At 38.9% G+C, this 23,278-nt stretch overlaps 1 protein-coding gene across 2 annotated transcripts in view; it reads right to left on the bottom strand.

Annotated features, from left to right (window-relative positions):
* SHTN1 (shootin 1) overlaps positions 1–23,278 on the bottom strand; it is a 101,333-nt gene that overhangs the window by 14,168 nt on the left and 63,887 nt on the right. The window contains exons 13-16 of one of the 2 annotated variants that reach the window (XM_043475338.1): positions 17,261–17,370; positions 13,915–13,968; positions 8,451–8,571; positions 3,926–4,118 (exon numbers count right to left, since the gene is read on the bottom strand). In XM_043475338.1, coding sequence (XP_043331273.1) covers positions 3,926–4,118; positions 8,451–8,571; positions 13,915–13,968; positions 17,261–17,370 — 478 coding nt within the window. The remainder of the gene's footprint in view (positions 1–3,925; positions 4,119–8,450; positions 8,572–13,914; positions 13,969–17,260; positions 17,371–23,278) is intronic. The other variant, XM_043475339.1, reaches the window with a different exon arrangement.

Raw genomic sequence — 23,278 nt, 5'->3', positions numbered from 1 at the left:
CATTTCAGGTTTGGTCCCTGGGTTGAGAAGATTTCCTGAAGAGGACATAGCAACCCACTCCAGTATTCCTGCCTGGAGAATCTCATGGACAGAGGAGCCTAGAGGGCTACAGTCCACAGCGTCACAAAGAGCTGGACATGACTGAAGTGACTTGGCGCGCATGCACACACACACACACACACACACACATATACTTATTAGAAATAATTAAAAGAGGACACAACTATTCCTAAAGCTATTATTAAAGGACAAATAGAAACAATTAGGTTTCTCCAAGTCCTGATTATCTTCGTTTTCATTTTTGTTCAAAAAAACAAAAAAAAACCTTGTTTGCTCAGGCTGGTGACAAGAATGTTAATTAATCCTTACAATGAAGTATCAAAGGTGTCTCCTGCCATTTCCTAAGTCCCTAAGAAATAAACCCATGTACCTCTGTCTCTACAATTTACCAAACAGGACTTACTCAGTTATTTGGAACACACACATATGATAATTTTTAGGGATTTATTAAAAGGAAAATAAACTTTCTGGGAAGAGCTTGATGCTATTTAATTTTCTGGATAAGTGAAGATCTTATGCAGAAAATATCTATGTTTCTTTCTTCACTTTAAAAGGTTTCTTAGTAGGTACCAAACTTTCCTGTCCACTTGAGGTCAATCAAATGAGCACAGGTGAAACATTCTTTTACAACTGGGCATTCTGTGGTCTCTGCTCACTCTTATCTTGTGTAGCTACAAAGATGCAGAAGACATGCACACCTGTGCTCAATGTAAATGACTGGGGCATTTTCAAAAGATTTAAAAAACCAAAAAAGCACCCAAACAAACCAAAATATCTAAAATTTGGGTATACATATATCTGTATATGTGTGACTGTTGAATAATGGGGTAATGTAGGTTAACTGAGCATTCTAATTAATTGATATTCTGTTTCACTAATAAAAAAGTGTATTCACTCATTCATTTAGTCAGGAAGTATTTCCTGAGAGCCTACTATAAGGCAGGAATTTCTCCAGGTGTTTGAGATATATGAGTAACAAAAAATTTCCTATCCTCATGGAGTTTACATTCTAGGAGGGGAAGAGAAAAAAATAAGCATATATATATATATATATACACATACATATACATATATATATAAAGTATATAGTATGTTGAAGGTAACAGTTTTGGGGAAAATGGAGTAGGATAAGGGTTTTAAACTGCAAATAAGAATTGCAGTTTAGAGGAGCAGAGTTACAGTTTTAAATAGATGGTTAAAGTAGGTCTCACTGAAAAGTTGACATGTGAGCAAAGAAATGATGGAGGTGACACAGTGCAGCGACTGGAGGAAGGGCATCCCAGGCAAAGGGAAGGAAAAGCAAAGAACTGGGGTAGAAGGAACGACATCAGGGCAGAGAGGCCCAAGTGGGGCTCGGAAGGGAGCATAAGAGTGGCAGGGACTTGTGTGTGTGTGTGTGCGTGCATGCATACATGTGCACAAAAAATAATGTTATGTATTAGAGGCTACTGTGATTGGTATCCTCCCTTGACCTTGACACTGCTGAGCGACTAACACTTTCACTTGACCTTGATTACCTGTCAAGAGACAATAAAGCCACTCATCTGAAATACACTATGGTGGTGTTGCCACAGCTCAAGATAATGGTGCCATTGTTTTTTTGTTTTTCAGTTGCTAAGTCGCGTCTGACACTTGTGACCCCATGGACCGTAGCCTGCCAGGCTCCTCTGCCCAGGCAAGAATACTGGAGTGTACTGCCATTTCCTCCTCCTGATCTTCCTGACCCAGGGATTGAACCTGCTTCTCCTGCATGTCCTGAATTGCAGGTGCATTCTTTATAGCTGAGCCACCAGGGAAGTCCTTTAACTGCTGATCTCACTTCAAAGTGACAATTCAGATCTACGAGGTAAGACATGTGGTTGCCTCTACCTTATGGCTAGTATAACAGAGTGAACCTATATAACAAAGCGAAACTATTGGTCAAAAGCCAGCCAGAAATAATCCAGGAAATAACCTTTCTCATTCCCTGTAGCTAAACCACTTTCAGGAGATCCTGAGAAATCACATGAGTTTTTTACTTTTCAAGCTCACATCCAACTACACTAAGTTAAACTTCTTTTACTCATTAAAAAGCTAGGTTTAAACACAAAATGATTTGAAGTGCATCTGTTTGGGAAGTGAATAATTACCATGGACATACACAAGATACTTGGATTGATTTGGATGACTGTACTTAAGAAACATTTTTCAGAAAGCCATTCTTCTTTGCTAAATGGCTGTCAATATGAAAATGTGTGGCGTTGGTTATTTCAGCTAAAGCATGTCAAGAACTGAATAATCAAGCGTTAGGTTACAAAGTTTAAAAGTTAATACAGCAGCACAGAGTATTTGTATTAGTGCTTTAAGTAGATAAATTAAATTGAAATGTGTCTCTTAAGCAGTCATTGAACAAGCAAGATGAGAAATAAATTGAGCTTCACATAGGCCTTTATGGTGTCTAACAACTCTGTCTGTCAACACATGGATCCTTTTCACTGTCAATTCAGCACACATTTTGCAGACCTTGGGCCTGCAATTATTTCATTTCCTTTCTTGGAAATGTAATTTCCACTTACTTTTGGAGAATAAAAGGCAGACAAAAGGGGGAAGGAGTTGCAGTATTTTCTGATTAAGATTATCTGTGTAAAATGGTAAAGGAAAAAAAAAATCTATACACACACACACACTGAAGCATTTCTCAGAAACTAACTTGTCTCAGCCAAATTGCTTTTGTGTCTGGATATTGGTTCAAATGTAGCCAGACTGCTGATGTCAAATTAGGTGCTAAACAAATGTAATAGGAAAGATGAAGAATGAATATAGATCATCTTTCTGTTAGAACTGTTCAAATGACTCCCATCAAAAGAAGGAAATGCATGACTGCAGGAGAAAATATACTTTTAAACATAATGAAATTAGATAAAACTGTAAATCAGCGAAGAAGGTCATTCATTCCAAAAGAAGGGGAAAAAAAGTTAATAGTACCAATAAGAGAAATACAAGACTAGAAGAAAATACCCGTTGGCAAAAATAGATCTAAACTGAATTTCAACTTCATTTGTCCAGGCTTCACCTTAAAACTAAGACAGGTAGAGTTACCAAAAAAAAAGGATTCTTTCTTTCCTGATAGAACAGGAAATCAGAGGTTTAATTAACCATGATTACAATATTCGCTGATCTGATTTGTCTCACCTCTTCCTTTTCTTTGTGTGACAAACCAGCTGACATCCTGGCAAGAGAACTAAAGCAAAACTAGACTAATTTCAAAAAGAGCTTGCCATTGTTATAAAACAAATTGATCCTCCACCAGAACTGTCTGAAACACATTCAATAGCAGGATTAACTCTTTAACAATCAAAGTGCCACTTTTCAAGCCAGGTAACTCTTTACATAGCATGTCTTCAATCTCAGGACAGAGCAATATTAAAGTACATTTTAATTGAGAATCAGAAAATAAGGTTGTAAAAACGTACCCTTCAAAGTAAGTTGGAAGACCTAGTATCTTCTGAAAGATCTAGTATCTTCTTTGGCCACTCATGAACCATTAAGAGGAATGATCTAAGTATTTAATCTTGAAAGAATGATTAAATGTCTTCTGATGCTGAATAAGGATCATCCAAGTCACTTCTTTGTGTAGAAGAAGAATCAGATTACCAAACCAGTTAGGGATGGAATTCTCTTTATACATATCTGCTTTGCATCAGCATTAGACCTCTAAAGCTAGGAGCCTGGAATCAAAAGTTGGCTCATCAAACAAAGGAAGAAGAGTATCTATTGGCTAACCAAATCAAAAGCTCTCTAAAAGATAAACAAAGCAAAGTAGCACACAAATTAGTCATCACAGATTTTTTCTACATACTACTTAGTAAAGAGCATCATTACTTACTGAAATGTAACCTTGGAACTTGAGCATCCTTCCCATTTACACGACCCTTCACCTGGCTCAGGTGTTGGGGGGGGCGGGCTGTTGAATTCTGCCTCCAGAGTTTTCTTGTTCAAGGCTGTTTTTGTTACACTGGATACAGAACCCAACACGGGCATGGATTTGGACTCTGAGGTGGCTAATATTCCAGTTGGACCTTAAAACCAAACACATACCTCAAGTTTAATAATTCTGTTCGATGCTTATTAATATGGAACTGAAAAACAGATTAGCTGAAAACCCCGCAGGAAGAGAAGAGGCCAAGACTTGCTAAAATTTCAAGAGCATGCTGGAAAATCTTCCTATTAGAAAACTGCTCTGCTTGGCTGGCACCAATGCTTTTCAGGGCAGCAGGACCATGCTGAGAAACTGTGTACAGACTTTTAAGCAACTATAAAACCCCAGGCCATGGTTCGCTCAACTGATCAGAGTCCTTGGTAACACTGGAATTGTCAAGTCTTAACTTCTCACAGAATATGGCTTTCTGGCAGCCCTATCTGAATCATTTGGCCTCTCAAGAGTTAATTCTTCCCCAAACTGAGCTCTGATTTTAAAGAAAAAAAAATGGAACGATGTCAAAAAGCTGTTTTTAAGAAGCTCATGAAGGCTTCCTGAGCATTAAACAGCTTTTATGAACATTTTCATTTTAATGTGATTGAGAAGTAAGTGAATTTACTTCCTGTTAAAATACAGACACAGGATTATAAAAATTAAGTGGCAAAGAGTTTAGCTGTTTACCTTTTGGACTTTTCTACCCTTTAGATAGGATCAGAAAACTGTAATAGGGCTTGTTACTACAATTATTGGCATATCAATCTGAAACTTCTGGCACTGAAGCTAAACTCCATCATTACTTTTTTTCTATCTTCTGTTAGGAAGATGCTTGCTATCCTAGACAGCTTTTTCAAAGCAAGATTCTAGTATGTCTTTCCTGAAACTTCAGAAGGAATCCTTAGTTATTCTTTTAAAACAAAATAATTTATAAAATGTCACAGAGGTACAAATAAAATTAGAACTTCTAAAAAATTAAGCTAAAGAACAAACATGAAAGGTGCCACTAAGAAGAAAACAAAACTTGGGAGTCTCTGATTCTTAAACAACGTCAGATCGTCTCCTAAAATGGAAAAGTACTGGTGGGTACAATCCAAAATGTTGCCTAATCCTTGATCACTAATATTAAGCTCTGGAATTTTATTCTTATATTTGCATATAAATGTGTCATGTATTACAGCAGTATAACATATGAACTCCAAAAATGAAGTTCTAATTTGAAAAACTTGTATAAGAGAGGCTAGAAAATTGTTCAGCCATTCTGTGACTGCAGCTCCTTTAGACTTAATTCCCCTGGTCTGGTGGAAAGCCTCAGCTCACAGAGCATCACTGTCTGCCTCTCTCATTGATTTCTCTATACCATCGAAGCAGACAAATTTGTGACATTATAGAATATTCTGGGTCAAAAGGCCTCTCTCTCCTGCCTGTGACAAGCCTCATGCTGCATGGCAATGAGGGAGTAAAGAGAAAAGGGCAGAAAGATCAAGAAAGTCCATTCCAAAAAGTATAACATCTGAAGGTGAGCTCAAGATTTGCTTCAGAGCAGCTCTATTCTGCTCTTGGGTAACTGCTGACTGAAACACCCAGTAGCTTTAAACAATCTGTCCCTGTAGAAATGCAAGATCTAGTTTCTGAATATACACCAACGCCTGCTGCTTGTTCTGCAACTAAGCCAATTAAAAAGTGGGGAGGGTGGTTGAGCTGAGCCAGAACTCATGTTTTCATTACATACAAAAGAAAAATATGAAGAAAAATGCTTAATGTTTAAGATGATGATGATGTTTAATATTATTATTATTATCGCATCCTGTTTAAGCTGTCCAAATATTTTCTGAGGGGCACTTGGAGCTCTTTGAAATGTCCGTTTTGTAGGCCACAAATCTAGGTAAATCAAGGAAGTACCAGTTAACCCCATTAAAAAAAAGTCTAAAGGAAGAGGTGCTTCTCTGGCTGTTGGCAGAGATTCTGACAAACCTGAGATGTGAGTTCAGCCAAGCTCAGGCGGCCTCTGCCTCTCAGGATGCTTCCTCTCTACATTCTGTGACCTCACCTTTAGCCTTCCCATAAGCCTTTGTGTGCAGCCCACAAGCCTTTGTGTGCCAAGGAAAAAACCTCAGAGACTCAAATGCACCCGAGGAACAAACTTAACAAACTCATCTTTGTAATCTGCTCCCACCATGCAGCTGTGCTACTTCAGCTCCTTATTTGTTCCCCTGGAATTTCACTTTCTCATTCCGTGACCTTTATAAAAAGATTTACATAGTAAATACCTCTGCGAACTTGATCCTTCGAAAACAGACGAACTATGTTTAAAAAAAATGGTATGATTTCTTTTACTAGGTGATAGAGATTGAAGTTTGTTTCCTCTCGCTTTTTTTTTTTTTTGCTTTGGCTACTCAAAAGAACATTTCTGCTCACCTACAAGCCACTCCCTTTAGTATGTTTCCTCTTTACCCTGCCAATTACACAGTTCTTATTTCTCTACCTAAATGTTAATGATTCTACTGAATCTCTTATTATAACTTGCCTCAAATGATACCTTGAATATCTGTATGCTGGTGGAATGTAATCAATAAAACGAAAGATTCTCATCATGCCTATAAAATATGTTCCTACCTTTCTCCACATTTGAAATATTCAGCTTTCCATACTGACTAAAATGAAAATGTTTCCTCATTTCTCCCACGGAAAACTAACTCTGAAATAGCGAGTGCTGCATGTTTGACCAAGAGATTGAAGTAAGAATGTTTCTGGAGGAACATAAAGGTCAGGGGCAAAATAAAAAATGTAAATGACAGAGCACTAAAATGGCATTCACAAAGTCCTAAAAATGAATGACGACTATGAATGACGACTACCCGAATACTTTCAGGATGAAATGCTGGAAAAGTCATAGCACTGATTAAGTCGCAAATGAATAATAATTCATTGTGGAGGCTGGTAAAAGCTTGTAAAGCACATGTCAAGACAAAAACTCTTCTACGGTATCCTTTATTTTTCCTGAGAGGTGGTTATTTTTTCTAGGGGTGAGAGTTGTTAATTCTTATAGGATATTAACAGAATTTCTAATCCAAACTAAAAACTGGACGGCTAATTTTTTTTCAGGACGACTCAAAGGTTTCACTTTTTTATTAAAAAAAAAAAAAAAGGTTTGGCTGGTATTATGCTGCTTCTGGTTCAAGGAACCAATTTACTCAATTGAATAAATCCCTATATGCAAACTGGGCTTCCCTTGTGACTCAGCTGGTAAAGAATCTGCCTGCAATGAGGGAGACCTGGGTTTGATCCTTGGGTTGGGAAGATCTCCTGGAGAAGGGAAAAGCTACCCACTCCTATATTCTGGCCCGGAGAATTCCATGGACTATACAGTCCATGGGGTGGCAAAGAGCTGGATACAATGGAGCAACTTTCACTTTCACTTTCTATATGCAAACTAGAACTTGATTATCAAAACCCCAAACCCTTAATATTCTAGCAATTTAAACCTGATAGACATGATGGCAATGCAAATGTAAACTGTTGTGATAGACTAATTGGAGTTGATTTAACACAGTCTAAAAGATTCAGTCCATTAGCTATGGTCACTGTTAATGCTAGTTTATCGTGTTTTTCAAAACTAGCCTCCTGGCAACAAGGGGGAAAACCTCACAAAGGTTCCTGCTACTTCCCATGACCAAGCTGATGGAAAAAAATCTGTAGACATACAAAGTGAGTTCTGGAACACATGATGACATACATGTATGTCATGACAGCAATGCAAACTGTGATCTCAAGATGCTCAGATGGTCATTTATAGTGGGTGATAGAGGTGGACTTTCTCATTCACTTGGTTCACAGGCAGAGGCAATAAACTAAATGGATATGAAAAATAAAGACTATCTCTCTACATTTGTAACTGATTTGTAATTACTACTATTATTACTAGTTATTATGTGCTTTGTCCCAGGCATTGTGCTAAGCACTGTTTATATATATTAAAACATAATAACTTGATCTTTGAAATAAGTCTATGAGGTAGTGCTTTTATTATTCTCGTTTTATAGATGAAGAAACTGAGGCACAGAGAGAGGTTGAGCAATTTGCTTGTAGGGTAAGCAGTGAATTAAACTCATGCCCTCTGGTTAGGGAGCCTTCCCTCAACATTGTTACCAAAGCCCTTCCTGAATGTTTTTAACCACAGGACATCCTGCATTCAGCAAGGCAGATCCATAAGACCCTGATTCCCTACAAATAACTAAACAAACATGCCAATAAATAAAAATACATAAGAGCTTTTATGAGATATCCCTAAGTACCTTTGCCCATCCAATACTTCTCATTCACATCAAAAAAAGTTTATTAATAATTTTAGAAAGATCATTTTCTGTTAAAAAAGAGACTGAAAGGAAGATGCTTAAGAGAGGAAGAGTAGAACTGCGGAGAATTCAAATCAGCTTACTACTGCTATCTGCTTCTGTTGTCAACTTTCTGCGGCGCAAAATCCTTTCTAACTCAGTTTCACTGTTTTCAGTGTGAAGGGATTTTAAGCTTCTTGAACTAGTGGATGTGTTAAGTGTCCCCTAAAGTGAAAACAAAACAAAAACAAAAAGGTTAATGTCTTAATACAATACACAAAAGAATATAAAAGTCAAACCACCAAAACATTACCAGAATTTGAATGGAATTAGGAACTAAAAATGAATTTGCTCTATATGTATTTTTAATGTACACATCTTTAACAACACATAGTGTTGGATCATTTAAGAAGACGCTACTGATGATGTAAGATGTCGAGCTTTCGTAGCAAAAGAACGGCACAAGAACACCTCTCGATGGACTAGCTGTATGAAATTCAGCGGTGGGAAGGTACTTGCACATTGATGACTAAGATTCTGATGTGTGTTGATCAACCACGTGGAGAAGAGAACGGATACACTGAACTCACCTGAGAAGGTTATCTTGATATGGCAGCCACGAGTTACTGAACCCATGTCCTTGCGGCACTGAAATATGTGGCTGATTCTTCAGAGAGAATGAGCCTGGCTGCACCTGGCGATAACGGTGTCGCGCTGCCAAAGGAGGCACAGAGTGCTCTCCCGTGGCTTACCCAAAGAAGCGCTGTACTGAACACACCTCGACTTCATTGTGAAAGAGGAAGGGTTATAACCACACAGGGAGGCAAGGAAGGGCCGGCACCGCCATCCCACACTGCTGAACGGAGGAGGCAGGGACTGTGTTAGTTAGGACCCAGAAGACGCTGCAGGAAAAACAAGAGACGCCGCCGCCGTAGAGCTGGGATCCTGCTGAAAGCAGTGCTGACTTTCAAGAGGCCTGAGAGAGACCCAGGGAGTGCTTCCCTGCCCTGGCTCCTCCAGGAAGTAGGTTAGGAGGGAAAGCTATGGTTTCCTGGCTCCATTACTGATCAAGTGTTTGTATAGAACACTGGGTGACGCACTTCTCAGATTTAAGGGGTAAGGATTCAGCATCCCACCATTACAAGTGGTCCATTTTCTTTTCTAAGAAATGCCCACTATTTCTTCGAAATAGCCCTCCTCAACTGTGCCACAGGCTCGTGGGGGAGCAGGGATTTAAAAAAAAAAAAAACAAAAAACCCAGTTGAACCACAATCTTCTGATCAGAGAAAATCAGAACCTCAAGTCAGGTATAACTTGCCAGACTTCATGGCAGAGTTGGAAGGCAGCCTTTGTCCACCAAGGCTAACAAACAGGCCAGCCTTTGTCATCTCAGCTCACTGTGGGTTTGCCTTAATCCTGCTCCCTGCCCCCTGCCAACTTCCTGAAGGATTCTAAGAATCCTACTGACTAAAATGGTAACTCATATTTCTTCTTTAGCCTATAAAACAAAAAAAGTAGCTTGTAAAATTAGGTAGTTGCAAATCTCACATGATATAGGTTATTTACTATGCTGTTTTGTTTACAAAGGTGTTCTTCTCCACCTAACAGCACAAAGTTACAGAAAAGCAGTCTGTTGTCAGAAAACTGACTGATAAGATTAGGAGATAATAGTCTTTTGCTGTTAGCTAGCTAACCAAAACTGATGTGTAAAATACATAAGGCTCACATTTTAATCAGGTATCCAACATTTTCCCTCTGGAAGAACCTCTTTCTCCTCTTGATTTATTGCAAAAATTCATAAAATACATTAAAGGAAAGTCATATTACATGTAACACTATAATTATTTTATAATTTTTAAAAATCAGATAATTTTATTTATTTAACAGTTAATGAGAATCTATACCCACTCATCAAAGAGTTATACAGTAAGGCAGGATTGACACTGATAAGGTAATGAAAACAGAACTAAAACCAACTTAGATAAAATTTTTTTAATGTATTAGGAAAAATATTCCCAAATCATTTGTGCTGATGATTCTTAAAAAGTTGTACCATTTGTAAACAGAAAAACTCATGGCTATTACTATTAAAATCACTCATAAAACTATGAGTGATATCCAATTTGATATTCAAATTATTTGAATACCAAGGATATTCTGCATGCTATTTCTAATGGCTGGAGTTAATTCAAGAAAAAGTTATGTGTCTGTGTATATGTCTATGTACACATACATACCCATACACCATCCAGGGACATCTTTTATTGAAGAATTTATCTTTTACAATATTCTCTATTTTTGTTTGGATAAAAGCATTATTTCCCCAAACTCTTGACTGTGGCGAGCTACCCTCTCATCACACCAGATACTTGAAGGAATCCATTTTCCAAGTTCTAATCCCTGAATCCCCAACTTCTTTCTCCATTCACTGACTGAGATGGTTGATTCAGTTAATATCTGAGCAAACTTTAAATATGGAGGCAATTCTGGAGGAAAGGTTTCTGCACTGATCTCAACCGACATGACCCAGGAGCTCAGCTAATGAAGTACTGAGATTGTCTTAATTATCTATTTATATTATAATCATAAAATTAGAGAATCAGAAATTACCACGTGGTACATACAATTCCTTCACTTCACAGAGAAGAGAATCCCTAGGAGTTTGGGGCCAAGTCCCACAGTAAGTGGGTAATAGGGCTGAACCTTGAACTTGGCTTTTCTAATTTCTAGAACAGTACTCTGTTTCTACTTCAAGCCACTTTCATCATTTACCAGTTTTAACATATTACTGACTGGGAGATTTTGCAAAAATTAATGCCAGTGGCCAGTGATTTGTTATGTAAGTGAATATTGAAACGTCTCTGGTCAATAAATTGTTAATCTTCATGTTAGTTAAATGTTCATAAAACTGACAAATCTAATGGTCAGGGAGTAATTTGACAAAAACTCAAAACGTTCAAAAAGACCTAAAAGAGAATTTTTAAAAAGCTGGTTTTGTCTCTTTGATTTAGAGGCAACTGAACTTGAGACTTTCAGATTAATTTCTACTGATTCATTCTTTGGAAATCATCATCTTCACTTAAGAGTGTCTTTTAAATGGCTGGGGTGTCTCCAGAGATTTCCAAAACCCTTGTGTGACTATGAGAAGTGAACTGTATATATTTCTATCCACAGACTACACAACTTTAAAAATTAAGTGCAAATAGACTTGGAAAAGTAAGTTCAGTCAACACTGAGACTTTTAAAAGTTGACCTGAAAAGTGTACGAAAGAGTGAGGTTTTCCAACTCCCCAAAACAGGAGATGTGTTTTCTACCCATGTGCTAAGTGTCAGTGGTAGGCTTACAACTCAGGTCACTTTCATTTCAGCAAAAACACCTGTACACCGAGCTCATTCCTGGTTTCTGTTCAGGAACAGAATGAACCCAGTGCTTCTTGGTATCTCTTGGTACCAGTGCTCATACTCCACTTCAGTACACGATCGGCAGACTTTTCCTGTTCTTTTCATGTTTGTTTCTCAAAGGCCATGACTGTGAGGTTGGTGGCATGTGCTTTGCTTGGTACTAACTCCTAATAGTCTGAACTCCAGCAGGAAGCACCAATAGAGCCCCATCTAATGGGGAGAGGCGCTTCGTTTCTGTCCTAAAAGAAGTTGTATGGTGTCTTGGCTCAAGGTGACTAGGAACTCCAAGTGATCCATCAGCCCTCAAAGGCAAGTTCTGTAGTGGTAGTGCAAAGCTGCCATTTGGGCAGAGGAAACTAGGGGAGGGCATCTTGAGTTCCACTTCTTAAAAATGTAAGGAAAAGAATAACAGCTGTTAGTGATACACATTAATACCACGTAAGGAAGGGAAATCTAATGATATACCCAGGGCAAAAGAGGATGGGGTTAGGGTTAGGGTTTCTTTTCTACAGAAAAGAAAGACGTTTTAACAGTTTTTATAATTTGCAAATTATTCTACAAAAACCTGTTCATGAATTTCTCTCCTTGAAGTGGCACAAAACTATAGTGAGTATGAGTGTCTAGTGAACATGAGCTTTAAAAGCAATGCTGTGATTCAGTAAACTTGCTACCATCCAGCATTATCAGGAAGTGGGATATCTTGGGTAATCAAATATCACATGTGTCTCATGTTGATGACTGATTTTTTAAACCTAATTTTAACAACAAACTGAGTGCAGTTTACCTTTTCATTGAGGATCAGAACTATAACCGTAGAACCTCAGAATACCCTGAGGGCATCTTTACGAACAAGAATTAACAGTATAATGTAGAGACAACAAAGAAGACTGTCACAGGGCATCTTCCTTACCAGAACACTGGATAACAAAATTTTCTCCCCAAAGAAACCATTAGACAATAACCACCTATTTTTTTCAATGATTTTAATACTTTATTCTGTAGGGAGGCCACCACTGTTAGCCAGTATTGCATACCTCTCATAAGTACTAATTCCACTCACCTAAAAACTACAGCAAACTAATTAAGCCATTCTGAGTTAAGTCACTGTTTCATGCTTGATGAAAATAATTTTGTTTACCACAATTATGTGGATGTCTGCATGCAATGCATAATTAGCGCAGTAACAACAAACATGGGAATATTAGCTCTGTACCTCCGCCCCCATGTTTGTTGACTTACTGTGCATAATAACTGGTATTGAGACTGTAACAGGATCTGAGAATAGAGCTCTTAGCATCTGAAACATTTTCTAAGTGAGGCGTTTGTCTCTGACAGAAACTGTTGGACAGGACAGTATTCATTTATTCTGTTGGCAAAAGCTCAGACTTTGGAAAGAAGAAATATGACTAGAGATGGGCATTAAGCATGTTCTCCAATGGATGTGAATTACTTTCAGAAAATGAAATTAGTAACATAAAGAAAGGAACTTTTATTTTATTCTCCAATTTACGATCAAATGACTTTTTTTAAACTGTGAGGAAAGCAGACTGTGACTCTGATGCTAACACATTTGGGTAGAAGCTCAGATTTATATTTAGGTGCCAAGAATTCTGCTTTCATTCTCCAAAGTTAAGCACCACTCATATGAGATACTACTATTCAATATACTGTTATTATCTACTATATTTATTGTAGATTTACTTATAAATAAATCTACTGTCATCTATATAGAGATTTACTTATAAGATTATCTACTATATTTATATCTATCTACTATATGTATAATATATATACTATATTTCTGATATCAACAAGCATGTGCTGATTCTCACATCTGGCCAGACACTTTATCTTCATGCTGCAATGCAAGGATTGGAGGACAAGAACAGGAGACAATGATTTGGGGGGAAGTGTACCCATTCTTTTAGAATAGAAACAGCAAAGTACTGACATATTATTAACACAACCAATGCAGGAGTCCACAGCACAATCGAGTAAACTATCACAAGTAATGAGGCTTATTGTAAATGGAACTAAAATATATCAAAATATATAAATATATATCAAATATATATATATCAAAATATATAAAATCATCAAAGTAGAATTTAAAAATATTCTTCCATTTTCCCATTAACTAAGTAATAAACTGAGATCTATTCTTACCAGCATTCCTTTTAGTTCATTCACTGCACTTTCAGAGCCTTTTGCAGATTCTGGCTACAATTTTAAAAAGAAGAAAAACAACTGAGTAATTCGGTTTTAACATACCAAACAAAGATTTTTACATGGCGAAGTGTTGGTAACTTATATTATATTGACTATGTGTTTTAATAATTAGGTCGATGTCTAACAGGAAAAAAAATTAGACATGTTAGTGCTCAGATGGGGGCAGTTAAACAGAAAATTAGAGGTGCTAGTCAAAGCAAAAGGATTCGAGCCACTATTCGTCTACATGTTTTGTTACTTCTTGCTATTATCATATGTAGAAAAGATTAAATTTCAAATATTTAATTCCAAATAATTTAGAACATTTTACAACAAACTTTTCTCCACTCTCATTGCTGGACTTGAGCCAGCAAGTGAGGACCAGGAAAGTAGCAATGCAGAGCAGAAAGCAAGCGACAGAGCAGAAAACCTCTCTCAGCTCCATCAGTTCCGGGCGAAGGCCAGCTCACAGAGGCCTGGGAGGTCTCATCTCATGAATTTCATAACAGGGATCAGCAAAGAACCCGCATTATAGGAGAACGTTAGCACCACTGGCTCTCAAGGCAGTAAAAGACCTCAGAGGGTATGTAGTCCAAGCACTTCATCTTTTTTTAAAAAAAATATTTATTTATTTATTTGGCTGTGCCAGGTCTTAGCGTAGCATGTGGGATCTCGTTCCCTGACCAGGAATCGAACCCAGGCCCCCTGCATTGGGCGTGTGGAGTCTTAGCCACAGACCACCAGGGAAGTCCCCACTTCATCTTATTTATGAGGAAAGTTTCACCTTGAGGAATTCTGTATTTGAGGCCAGTGTCTTGATGACAAGTCCAGCTCTCATCTGGCGACACCATGAATAAAATCATTTGAAATGAAGTTCTGGGTAACACTTGCCTGCCCCACCATACCTAACAGTTTCTGTGGATCCCCCAACTGATTTAAGAGAAGGAAAATTTGGCGTGAGGCCCTCAATGAAAAGACAACTGAAAAAAAAAAAAAAGAAATCTCTGATTTTCCTTATACCACTTCCTTTCACAAAGGATAGAGGTAAAGAGAAAACCTGCAAGTCACAGTGAAAGGAATGCCTCAGGCCTCTCATTCTTAGAAAAGAGGCCAGGCTAATCTTGCATCAAGAAATGGGAGGTGATTCATTGCAACCTATCATCCTTTCCTCTCAAAAGGTAATAAAAGAATAAGATCCTATTCCGATTTGTTTTTAATTGTACAGTCAGGAAAAGTGAGAGAGAGAGAGGTTTGCTGCTCATGTACAAATTAGACTAAGGCATCTGATTTCCGGAGCCTCAGTTTTCTGTGATATATACATGCCATCGGTGCCAGTCAAAAGCTCTAAGACACTAATTTTAACCACACCAGCACCACCAACAGCATCAAGGAATTCAGTAATATGCAGTTAAGTGAGTACCTTCAAGGCAGGCCTGACTTTTGCAGGTAAGCTGTTTGGTGAGAAGTTACGACTTTGGAACAAATGCCCTGGCTACAGGCATACTCAAAGGTGCTGCTATGCCACTCAAGTTGCCCTCTGACTGCACAAGCTTTTTCAAGCTTGGACTGCATACTCGCACAACTGGTGACATATCAGGAAAGCGCTGATGGTACTGGGGCAAGAAGTGTGGACTGCAGCATGCGGTGACCATTTGTTTTAAAGGTTACTGACCAGGTCATTCAGCACTATATCTACATAGTTTAATGATTACCAGCAGGAAAAAAAAAAAAAAACAGTTGTCCATTGATCCTTGTTCAGGTGTTTTCCAGGTTTTGAATTGACATTAAATAATGTGTAACTGCTGAAAGAGCCACGGCATGAAAGAAAAAGGACACAGTGATATTCTGAAAATGAAAGTACACACAGAACACTGATTGCTTACGATTTAAGAAGTTTTCAACATTTTTCTTTCTAAACTAATTTTGTTTCTTTTATGACACTGCATTTTTCCTCTAGTAATAACTTGGTTTTGCTATTCTTTCCCAAATAGTTGTGACATGAAAACCATAAAAATGTATTCTCTTTCTAAGGTTCTACTTAGACCCTGCATTTTAAAGTGTTTTCACATTTTATTCCATTTGACCTTGATGACAACTGTGTGAGTCACAGATGGTATTCTATGGAGAAGAAGCCTGGGAAGCTGGGTGACCACATGCAAGTACCCAACTCCAACAACAGTGCCCTTCACTCACTAGACACTGGCACTGCGTGTTCACACACTCAGCTTCTCGTCAAGATGCACATTCTGTCTGCTTTCAGAGCACTAGCATAGGACTGAATTATTCCCCATAGCTGGCTGAAGCTGCACTAGATGTAAATCCTCTCTTGGAACGAAATATTCATTCCCTCTGCTCAGCCCCCTCTCCGTGGACCGCCCACACCATGGCTATTTCTGCCCTGCCCAGCGATCTTGTCTGCCGGTGACAAAGAGGCAACTTTAAAAGCCCAGCAGAATTTCTAATGAACAGTCATGACACGTGAGAACACCAAAGCAGCTGAAGAGGGGGCATCCTTGAGAGTGAGAAAGAACCATAAAGTTCAGTTTAAAAGAAGAGGAAGAGGAAAGAGAAATTTGCTAATACCTTATTTGGTTGAGGAAAGAAAAAAACATGTTTCAAGAAAAATGTCAAAAGCTCTATGATTGGGTCTATTTAAGTAGGACAGACATACAGAGGAAAGGAAAAGTTCTGAATCAGAGGCTGGGTGCTTCCACAGTCCTGGAGCTCACTGTGGCCTAGTTTAGAAGATATAGATATATAACAAGTTTCTCCTTGAAGTGACCTGGAGTGGGTTTTTGAAATTAATGAGGTTAATCATATAAACCTCACTATTTTTCAAAAGCTGCCTGAGGTCTGTTATGGTATGATTATCCTCGACACATGGAAAAGAAGCCCCAGGAAGGCAAGAATCTTTGTCTCTTGTTCACTGCTTTATTCCCAGGGCCTTAGATAGTACTTGGCACATAGCAGATACTCAATAAATATTTGCTGAATTATACTGTCTCTCTCAAGTAGACGGCACCCAATCACAGGACTTTGGGGCTGGCCAAAAGTTCATCCGGGTTTCCCGTAAGAGCTTATAGGAAACCCAAACGAACTTTCTGGCCAAACCCATACTTCCTGGAGTGTCTGAGGTTTACCATGAGTCAGAGTCCTCCTGAAACGTGCTTTCACGGAAGCAAAGGTTTTTATGACACGTGATCCTTAACCTCAGATTTGACAGTCAATTCTAATGTAGCTTTCATCAAATTTTACATTTGAAAAAAGAAACATCAAGGGGGAAAAGCATCTAGTCATTCCATACCTTTGCATTGGGCCTAGCCGTCTGATTGACCGGCCTGAGATGAACTCCCTTTTTAATTCTGTCCATCATCTCTTCAACTGCTTGCCGCTTCAGGTCTGTGACTTCTTCAGCTATTCAAAACACACACACGTAAATCATCTTATGTTACAAGAAAACAATTACTTCCTGCTTCTGGTGACTTGGAAAGATTGCACTATGTAATTAACCACAGTCATTTTTCAGACAGAGTCACAAAACACCAATAATTTACTAAGGTTAACAGCTCCCAGGTAGCAGTATTTTTTCAATAAAAAACCTTTTAATAAGAGGTTTGCTTTGAGAAATAAGAGTTATAAAACTTAAGGTCTAATTTTTAGCCTGGAAATCAATATTGGCTCATCTACGTTAAACAAAGTAGATTTTGTTCCGTTTGTCAACTAATAAAAGACCTGGATCTCTCCAGGTCCTCAAAAATCCAATTTTGTACCTAACTCCAAATAATCATTCACCTTTGCCTCAGAGATGTTTTTGTAATTTGTAGTATAACCTATGTAAAAGAAATTAGCCCAAAGCAGGAATAATCATCGAAAAGCCCATTAGAAAATAAAAGATCAAAGAGATCTTTTTACCTGTTGGAAGAAATCCACAGTCAGAAGATGAGCAGCACATAGATAAAATCTATTTTTAAATTGTCATCTTTTGTTTAAGAATCACATGGGAAGGAAACACTTTAGCAAACCTTTTTCAAGTCTTTTAAAACTGTCAATGTTGAAAGAAAACATACATACAAAAATGACTGCAATTAAGTAATCAAACTTGATAAAAATAATTCAGGGTCTATAGTTTAATCTTTACACTCTTTTGCTGGAAAAACAATAAAGCTGTGGAAAAATGTATCAAATAGATGAATACAACTGAGATGAACTAAGACTTGTTGGTCAGAATAGTGAAAGTTGTCTCTTGCAGGACAGCTTGATCAAAATCACTGAATCATTTTGGAACATTTATCACTATTTACGCAGCCCTAGATTTTGTATTTATCTCCAGCTAAATCATTGCATCCACTACGTTTAAGTTTAAATATCTCACAAAGACCCTCCAATTAGCAACTTTAATGGACTCCACACTGTGGGGCAGTCATATGTTGGACACTCAGCAAGTACCTACCTATTGACTGACTTGCTAAAAGTTCAGGCTTCAAATGGCTATCCATAGTTTTATTATGTGAGCAGAAATAATTAAACCTCAAAAAGATGGCTTCTAGATGTAGGCAATCACAATTACTTATATATCCCTCAGCTAATTCACAGTGGTGTCAGGCTTTGCGCCAAGGAGGCCTAAATCATGGCTTCTTTTACTGGTACATGGCAGACTCCACTCTAACTCAGAGAAGCTACTCCTCTCATGCATGCTGGGGGAGAGGGAAGTGGGATCGACACAGGGAATGCAGAAGGATCCATCATCCTCTATTCTGCAACATCACAGTGACTGGATCACTGCTACATCCACCACCATGACCTAGGTTTTCTCACACAGTCCTGATTTCAAATAGTTTTTGTGCACCCTCATAAGCCACTGAAAAGCTGGGAATTCAAACTTCTCAGTATCCAAGCAGCATTTTACAGTTCTAGAAGTTAAAAAAAGTATCTTTTGCCAGACAACATGGGATTCATGGCACCAAAGTGAGAACGCATCCACCAACAGATGGATGACAAAACTGTAGAAGGATCAACGACGTGCCCTCAGGCAGTATATTCTAGGGCCACCTCTGCTCACGAACATCAACAAGGGGACAGACAAGAAAATTACCATGAATAGAAATTCATTCACTCACTCACTCATTTACCAACTCACTCATTCAATAGCTAATACCTACTGCACACCACACAGTGCTTTTGCTGACCCTTTTCAGAATGAGAGGAAGTAAGACCCATATCTGTCATTCAAGCACCTGGTGAGGGTATGGAATTTATTCCTGGGAATTAAAAAAAAAAATCTTCAGAAAATATTTGATATTCAGAAAGGCTGCCATTTTGAGTAAGACTTGGGAAGAGCCGCACGACAACGGGAACACCGCCTACAAACAGATTAGCACTCTGTAAGGAATGATTGAAACCCAATTAAATGCACCATACAAAAACTAATTAAGGCAGACAGATGGAGAATTATGGTCAACACATTCAGATCTGCTGCAGCATCTAACATAGCAGGAATTTAAAGTAGTTTCTTATTTTTGCTTGCCAGAATCATAGTGATAATTCAGAGAAGTGCCACTATCTGCATTGTGTACAGATGATAAACCAGGCTTTAATGTCTCAGGCATTTTCAAATGTAAAGGCTTAATTGGTCTTAAGGAAAAGAAATCACTCTGATCAGATTCCCTACTCAGGCACAATACGAGGCTTGGTTAGCTACACAAGCTCTCTCTCACCAACCCTGTTTCTGAACTAGCAAAAAGCAATCTACACGAACTTCTGAACTATTAAGCAGTTCTAATAAATCTGCAAGAATCACCTACAGAGAGCTCATGGTATGTTTTGTAATTCTTTTCTGCAATCACGCAGTTGGTAATTGTCTCACAAAAGCATGTAATCAGGGGGACAATAGAAATATGCAGGCTACTGGAGATTAAAGAAAAGGGACCAACGAAGACAAGGGGTGTAATGTTATTGAACTGCCACAGGAAAATAAAATCAAATGTTCTTTGAGTTAGTGCTTCAAGGTCAGTCTTGGATCAGAAAGCTACATGTAATTAATTGAGGCTTAAATTTTAAGACCCACTTGAAAAATAAGTTAGCTCTTCAAAAAAAAAAAAAAGACTCACAGACAAAACCACTACATTATTGCTCAGTAAAACCTTTTGTTACTACCTAGAGGAAACTAAAATGAATTTCTAAATTTCACCGGTTTACTTTTCACTTTCGATAACATTTTTTTTTTTTTCGGTAACATTTTTTAAAGGCATTTAAAAAACTTATGTCATCATGAGGTACAAAATTTCTAAAGAACAGGTCATGGTTGAATAAGTTTGGATTTGATCTAAGATCATAAAGTTAAGAAAATTTCCTTAATGACAATGATCACAAGAGTCTGCCAAATGAGAACTTCTGCCCTTCACAGTGGTTGGTACCATGTCTGTATTTTTCTACTGAACATTTTGCGTATTTTCTATGTCTGGGCACTACTCTAAATACTTTACCTGTGGTGAGACTCATAATTCTCAGAACAATCCCATGAAATAGGAACTATTAGTCCCATTCTACAGATTAGCAAACTGAGGTAAGACAATATCAACAAATTAAGTGACCTAAATATCAAATATGATAAAGAGCAAGCATACCTCTCAAATCTCAGAAGCTACTCAATAAATGCACTCATCAAAATTAGAGTTACTAACTGCAAAGTATGTAATGCTTTCTTGTATTGAGATCTTACGACTACTTCTAAAATATTTCAAAGGCCTTCCCTACAATCAAGCTTTTGAAGAGTCATAACCTAGCAAGAAACGCTTCTCCACTGCAAAACTGAAAAGCAGGCCAACTGAACAGTAAGAGCCATAATATGATGCTAATGCAGGAAAACACTGTGACAGCAGGCCTGGTTCCTACGTCATAAGTGCAAACTCCAAAGTGTCTCAGCTGACCCCAGTGTGTGACGCTCTACGTCCATCATCATGCATTTACTCACTGTCCATTCAATAACAATTTTTAGTGCAAATGATTAACAAGATGCTCTAGACAACCACCTTGCCAGACAAAGTATGGATATGGTACCTATCATTAAGGCAGTATGATTTTAGGATGGCTCCAGTCTAAAAGTCTCCTGAGCAATGCCTTAGATGTCAGTAACTACTTAGATTCCCTAAGTAACAAGTCAATAGCTCAAGGATGAGGGAGAAAATGCTGCCATATTTCATGAATTGTAAATGAAATATCATTTGCTTTAGGAAAACTGCATGGTTTCTAATACTCGGAGTTAATAAGTTCCAGAACACTTTTATTTTCAATTTAAGGATGCTGCTGAGGTTCATCAGTTCAGTTCAGTCACTCCGTCATGTCCGACTCTTGGTGACCCCGTGTACTGCAGCACGCCAGGCTTCCCTGTCCATCAACAGCTCCCGGAGCTTGCTCAAACTCATGTCCATCAAGTCGGGGATGTCATTCAACCATCTCCTCCTCTGTCGTCCCCTTCTCCTCCTGCCTTCAATCTTTCCCAGCATCAGGGTCTTTTCTAATGAGTCAGTTCTTCACATCAGGTGGCCAAATTATTAAAGCTTCAGCTTCAGCATCAGTCCTTCCAATGAATATTCAGAACTGATTTCCTTTACGGTTGACTGGTTTGATCTGCTAATTTGATAAGCTAATATTCAATTTATTGAGATGGGGAATTTATTTTATTCTGACTGCTTTCCTGACCCTGTAAGACTTAACCAGTTTTCCCAAAATGAGATTGAAACAAACAAAATTTTAATCTTAATTACAAGTGTCAGGGAAGACTTACAGTCAGTAGTCAGTAATCCAAGAGCAGGGCTGCCCTGCAGATCACAGAAACCAGGACTTCTAAAGCCTGCAATGCCCTGGCAAAGCAGAATTTACCTTTTAGAGGCATTACAATTGGCTGCAGGAGGCAAACCAAAAAAGTCAGTCCACACAGATACAATCAAACAGCTTTTGTCTGTAATGGTGCTGCAAAGTGCTTGCTAAGAAGAAAAGACTAAGTCTGAACTTTGATTCAATCAATATGCATGAAAGCTGTGGATGGCTGCAGAGAGGAGTGAACCTTCAAACAGTCTGCAATCTGCTCAGGGGGAGAGATGTAGAAATAACTCCAACACCTGGAGCAGAGTCTTAGAGTGGGACATTAAATCCTTACAGGAACAAAATTTGAAGCCAACTGCTATAGCAACACACAGTAATGGGGCCATTCATTCTGGATTATTAATACTAATAAATAAGAGAAAAGGAGGAAGGGCCAAGGAACCCACCAAGACAATATGCCTGGAATCTGATGGGAGACATGGAATTAGGACAGCACCTTGGTAGAGGGAGGGCAGGAGGACAACTGTGGGATGAGGAAAGACAGGAACGAATGCACGGGGAACTTATAGGCAAGGGCCAGCGCATGGTAAAGTACATGTAACAGGAAATGGGAGTGAAAGTGTTGCTCATTCAGTCACGTGCAACTCTTTGCGCCCCCATGGACTGTAGCCCGCCAGAATCCTCGGTCCATGGGATTCTCCAGGCAGGAACACTGGAGTGGGTAGCCACTCCCTTCGCCAGAGGATCTTCCTGACCCAGGGCTCAGAACTGGGTCTCCTGCACTGCAGGTGGATTCCTTACCACCTGAGCCACCCGGAAAGCCCTGTGAGAAATGAGGCTACACAGTAAAGGCAGAAACCATCCCTAAGCAGGACACAGGGCTCCGCATTCTCTTCTGCTCAGAGGGCAGCAGAGAAATGTGGTAAGACGAAGGACAACTCTGTTAGACCCAGGATCTGAGAACACTGCACTGCAGAGGTATGAAAATGGCTGGAGAGGGGCTAGGAGACCCAGAGGCAGGAAAAGGGAGCCAAGAAGTGTCCGCTCATCTGGGCCTGAACCAGGCAAACCCACCAGGCTCTGTAAGTAACGGGGGTTGAGCAAACATTGCGGAGTTTAATTTGGGTCCTACAGTCCTCAGGCATAAAGGGCCAACATTTGGCCCTAGCATTTCAAGCTTTTGATTTCAACGTGGCCACACATCAAACTACCCACAGCTCTGAGCACTGACTTGGCACCTACCCACCTGGTGCCTTGGCTCAACAGGAAAGCTCTTCTCTCTCCATTCCCATCTCTCCCTATCCTCAACTTCTCTCTCTCCAAAGAATCAGAGAACTGTGAATGTCACCTCCCTGAACAGCTCCTGAATTTATCCATTTCTTTCTCTCTCTGCTACCACCCTCATCTCAGCCCATCAACGTTTGTCCGAATAAGTGCAACAGCCTCCCCTCACCCGCTGTCACTCCTGTAGTCTTTTCTCTGTTCTCTCCTGTAGCCAGTG

Source organism: Cervus canadensis, chromosome 8 (genome assembly GCF_019320065.1).
Source record: "Cervus canadensis isolate Bull #8, Minnesota chromosome 8, ASM1932006v1, whole genome shotgun sequence".
Taxonomy (NCBI): Eukaryota; Metazoa; Chordata; class Mammalia; order Artiodactyla; family Cervidae; genus Cervus; species Cervus canadensis.
This window is presented reverse-complemented; position numbering and strand designations above follow the sequence as displayed.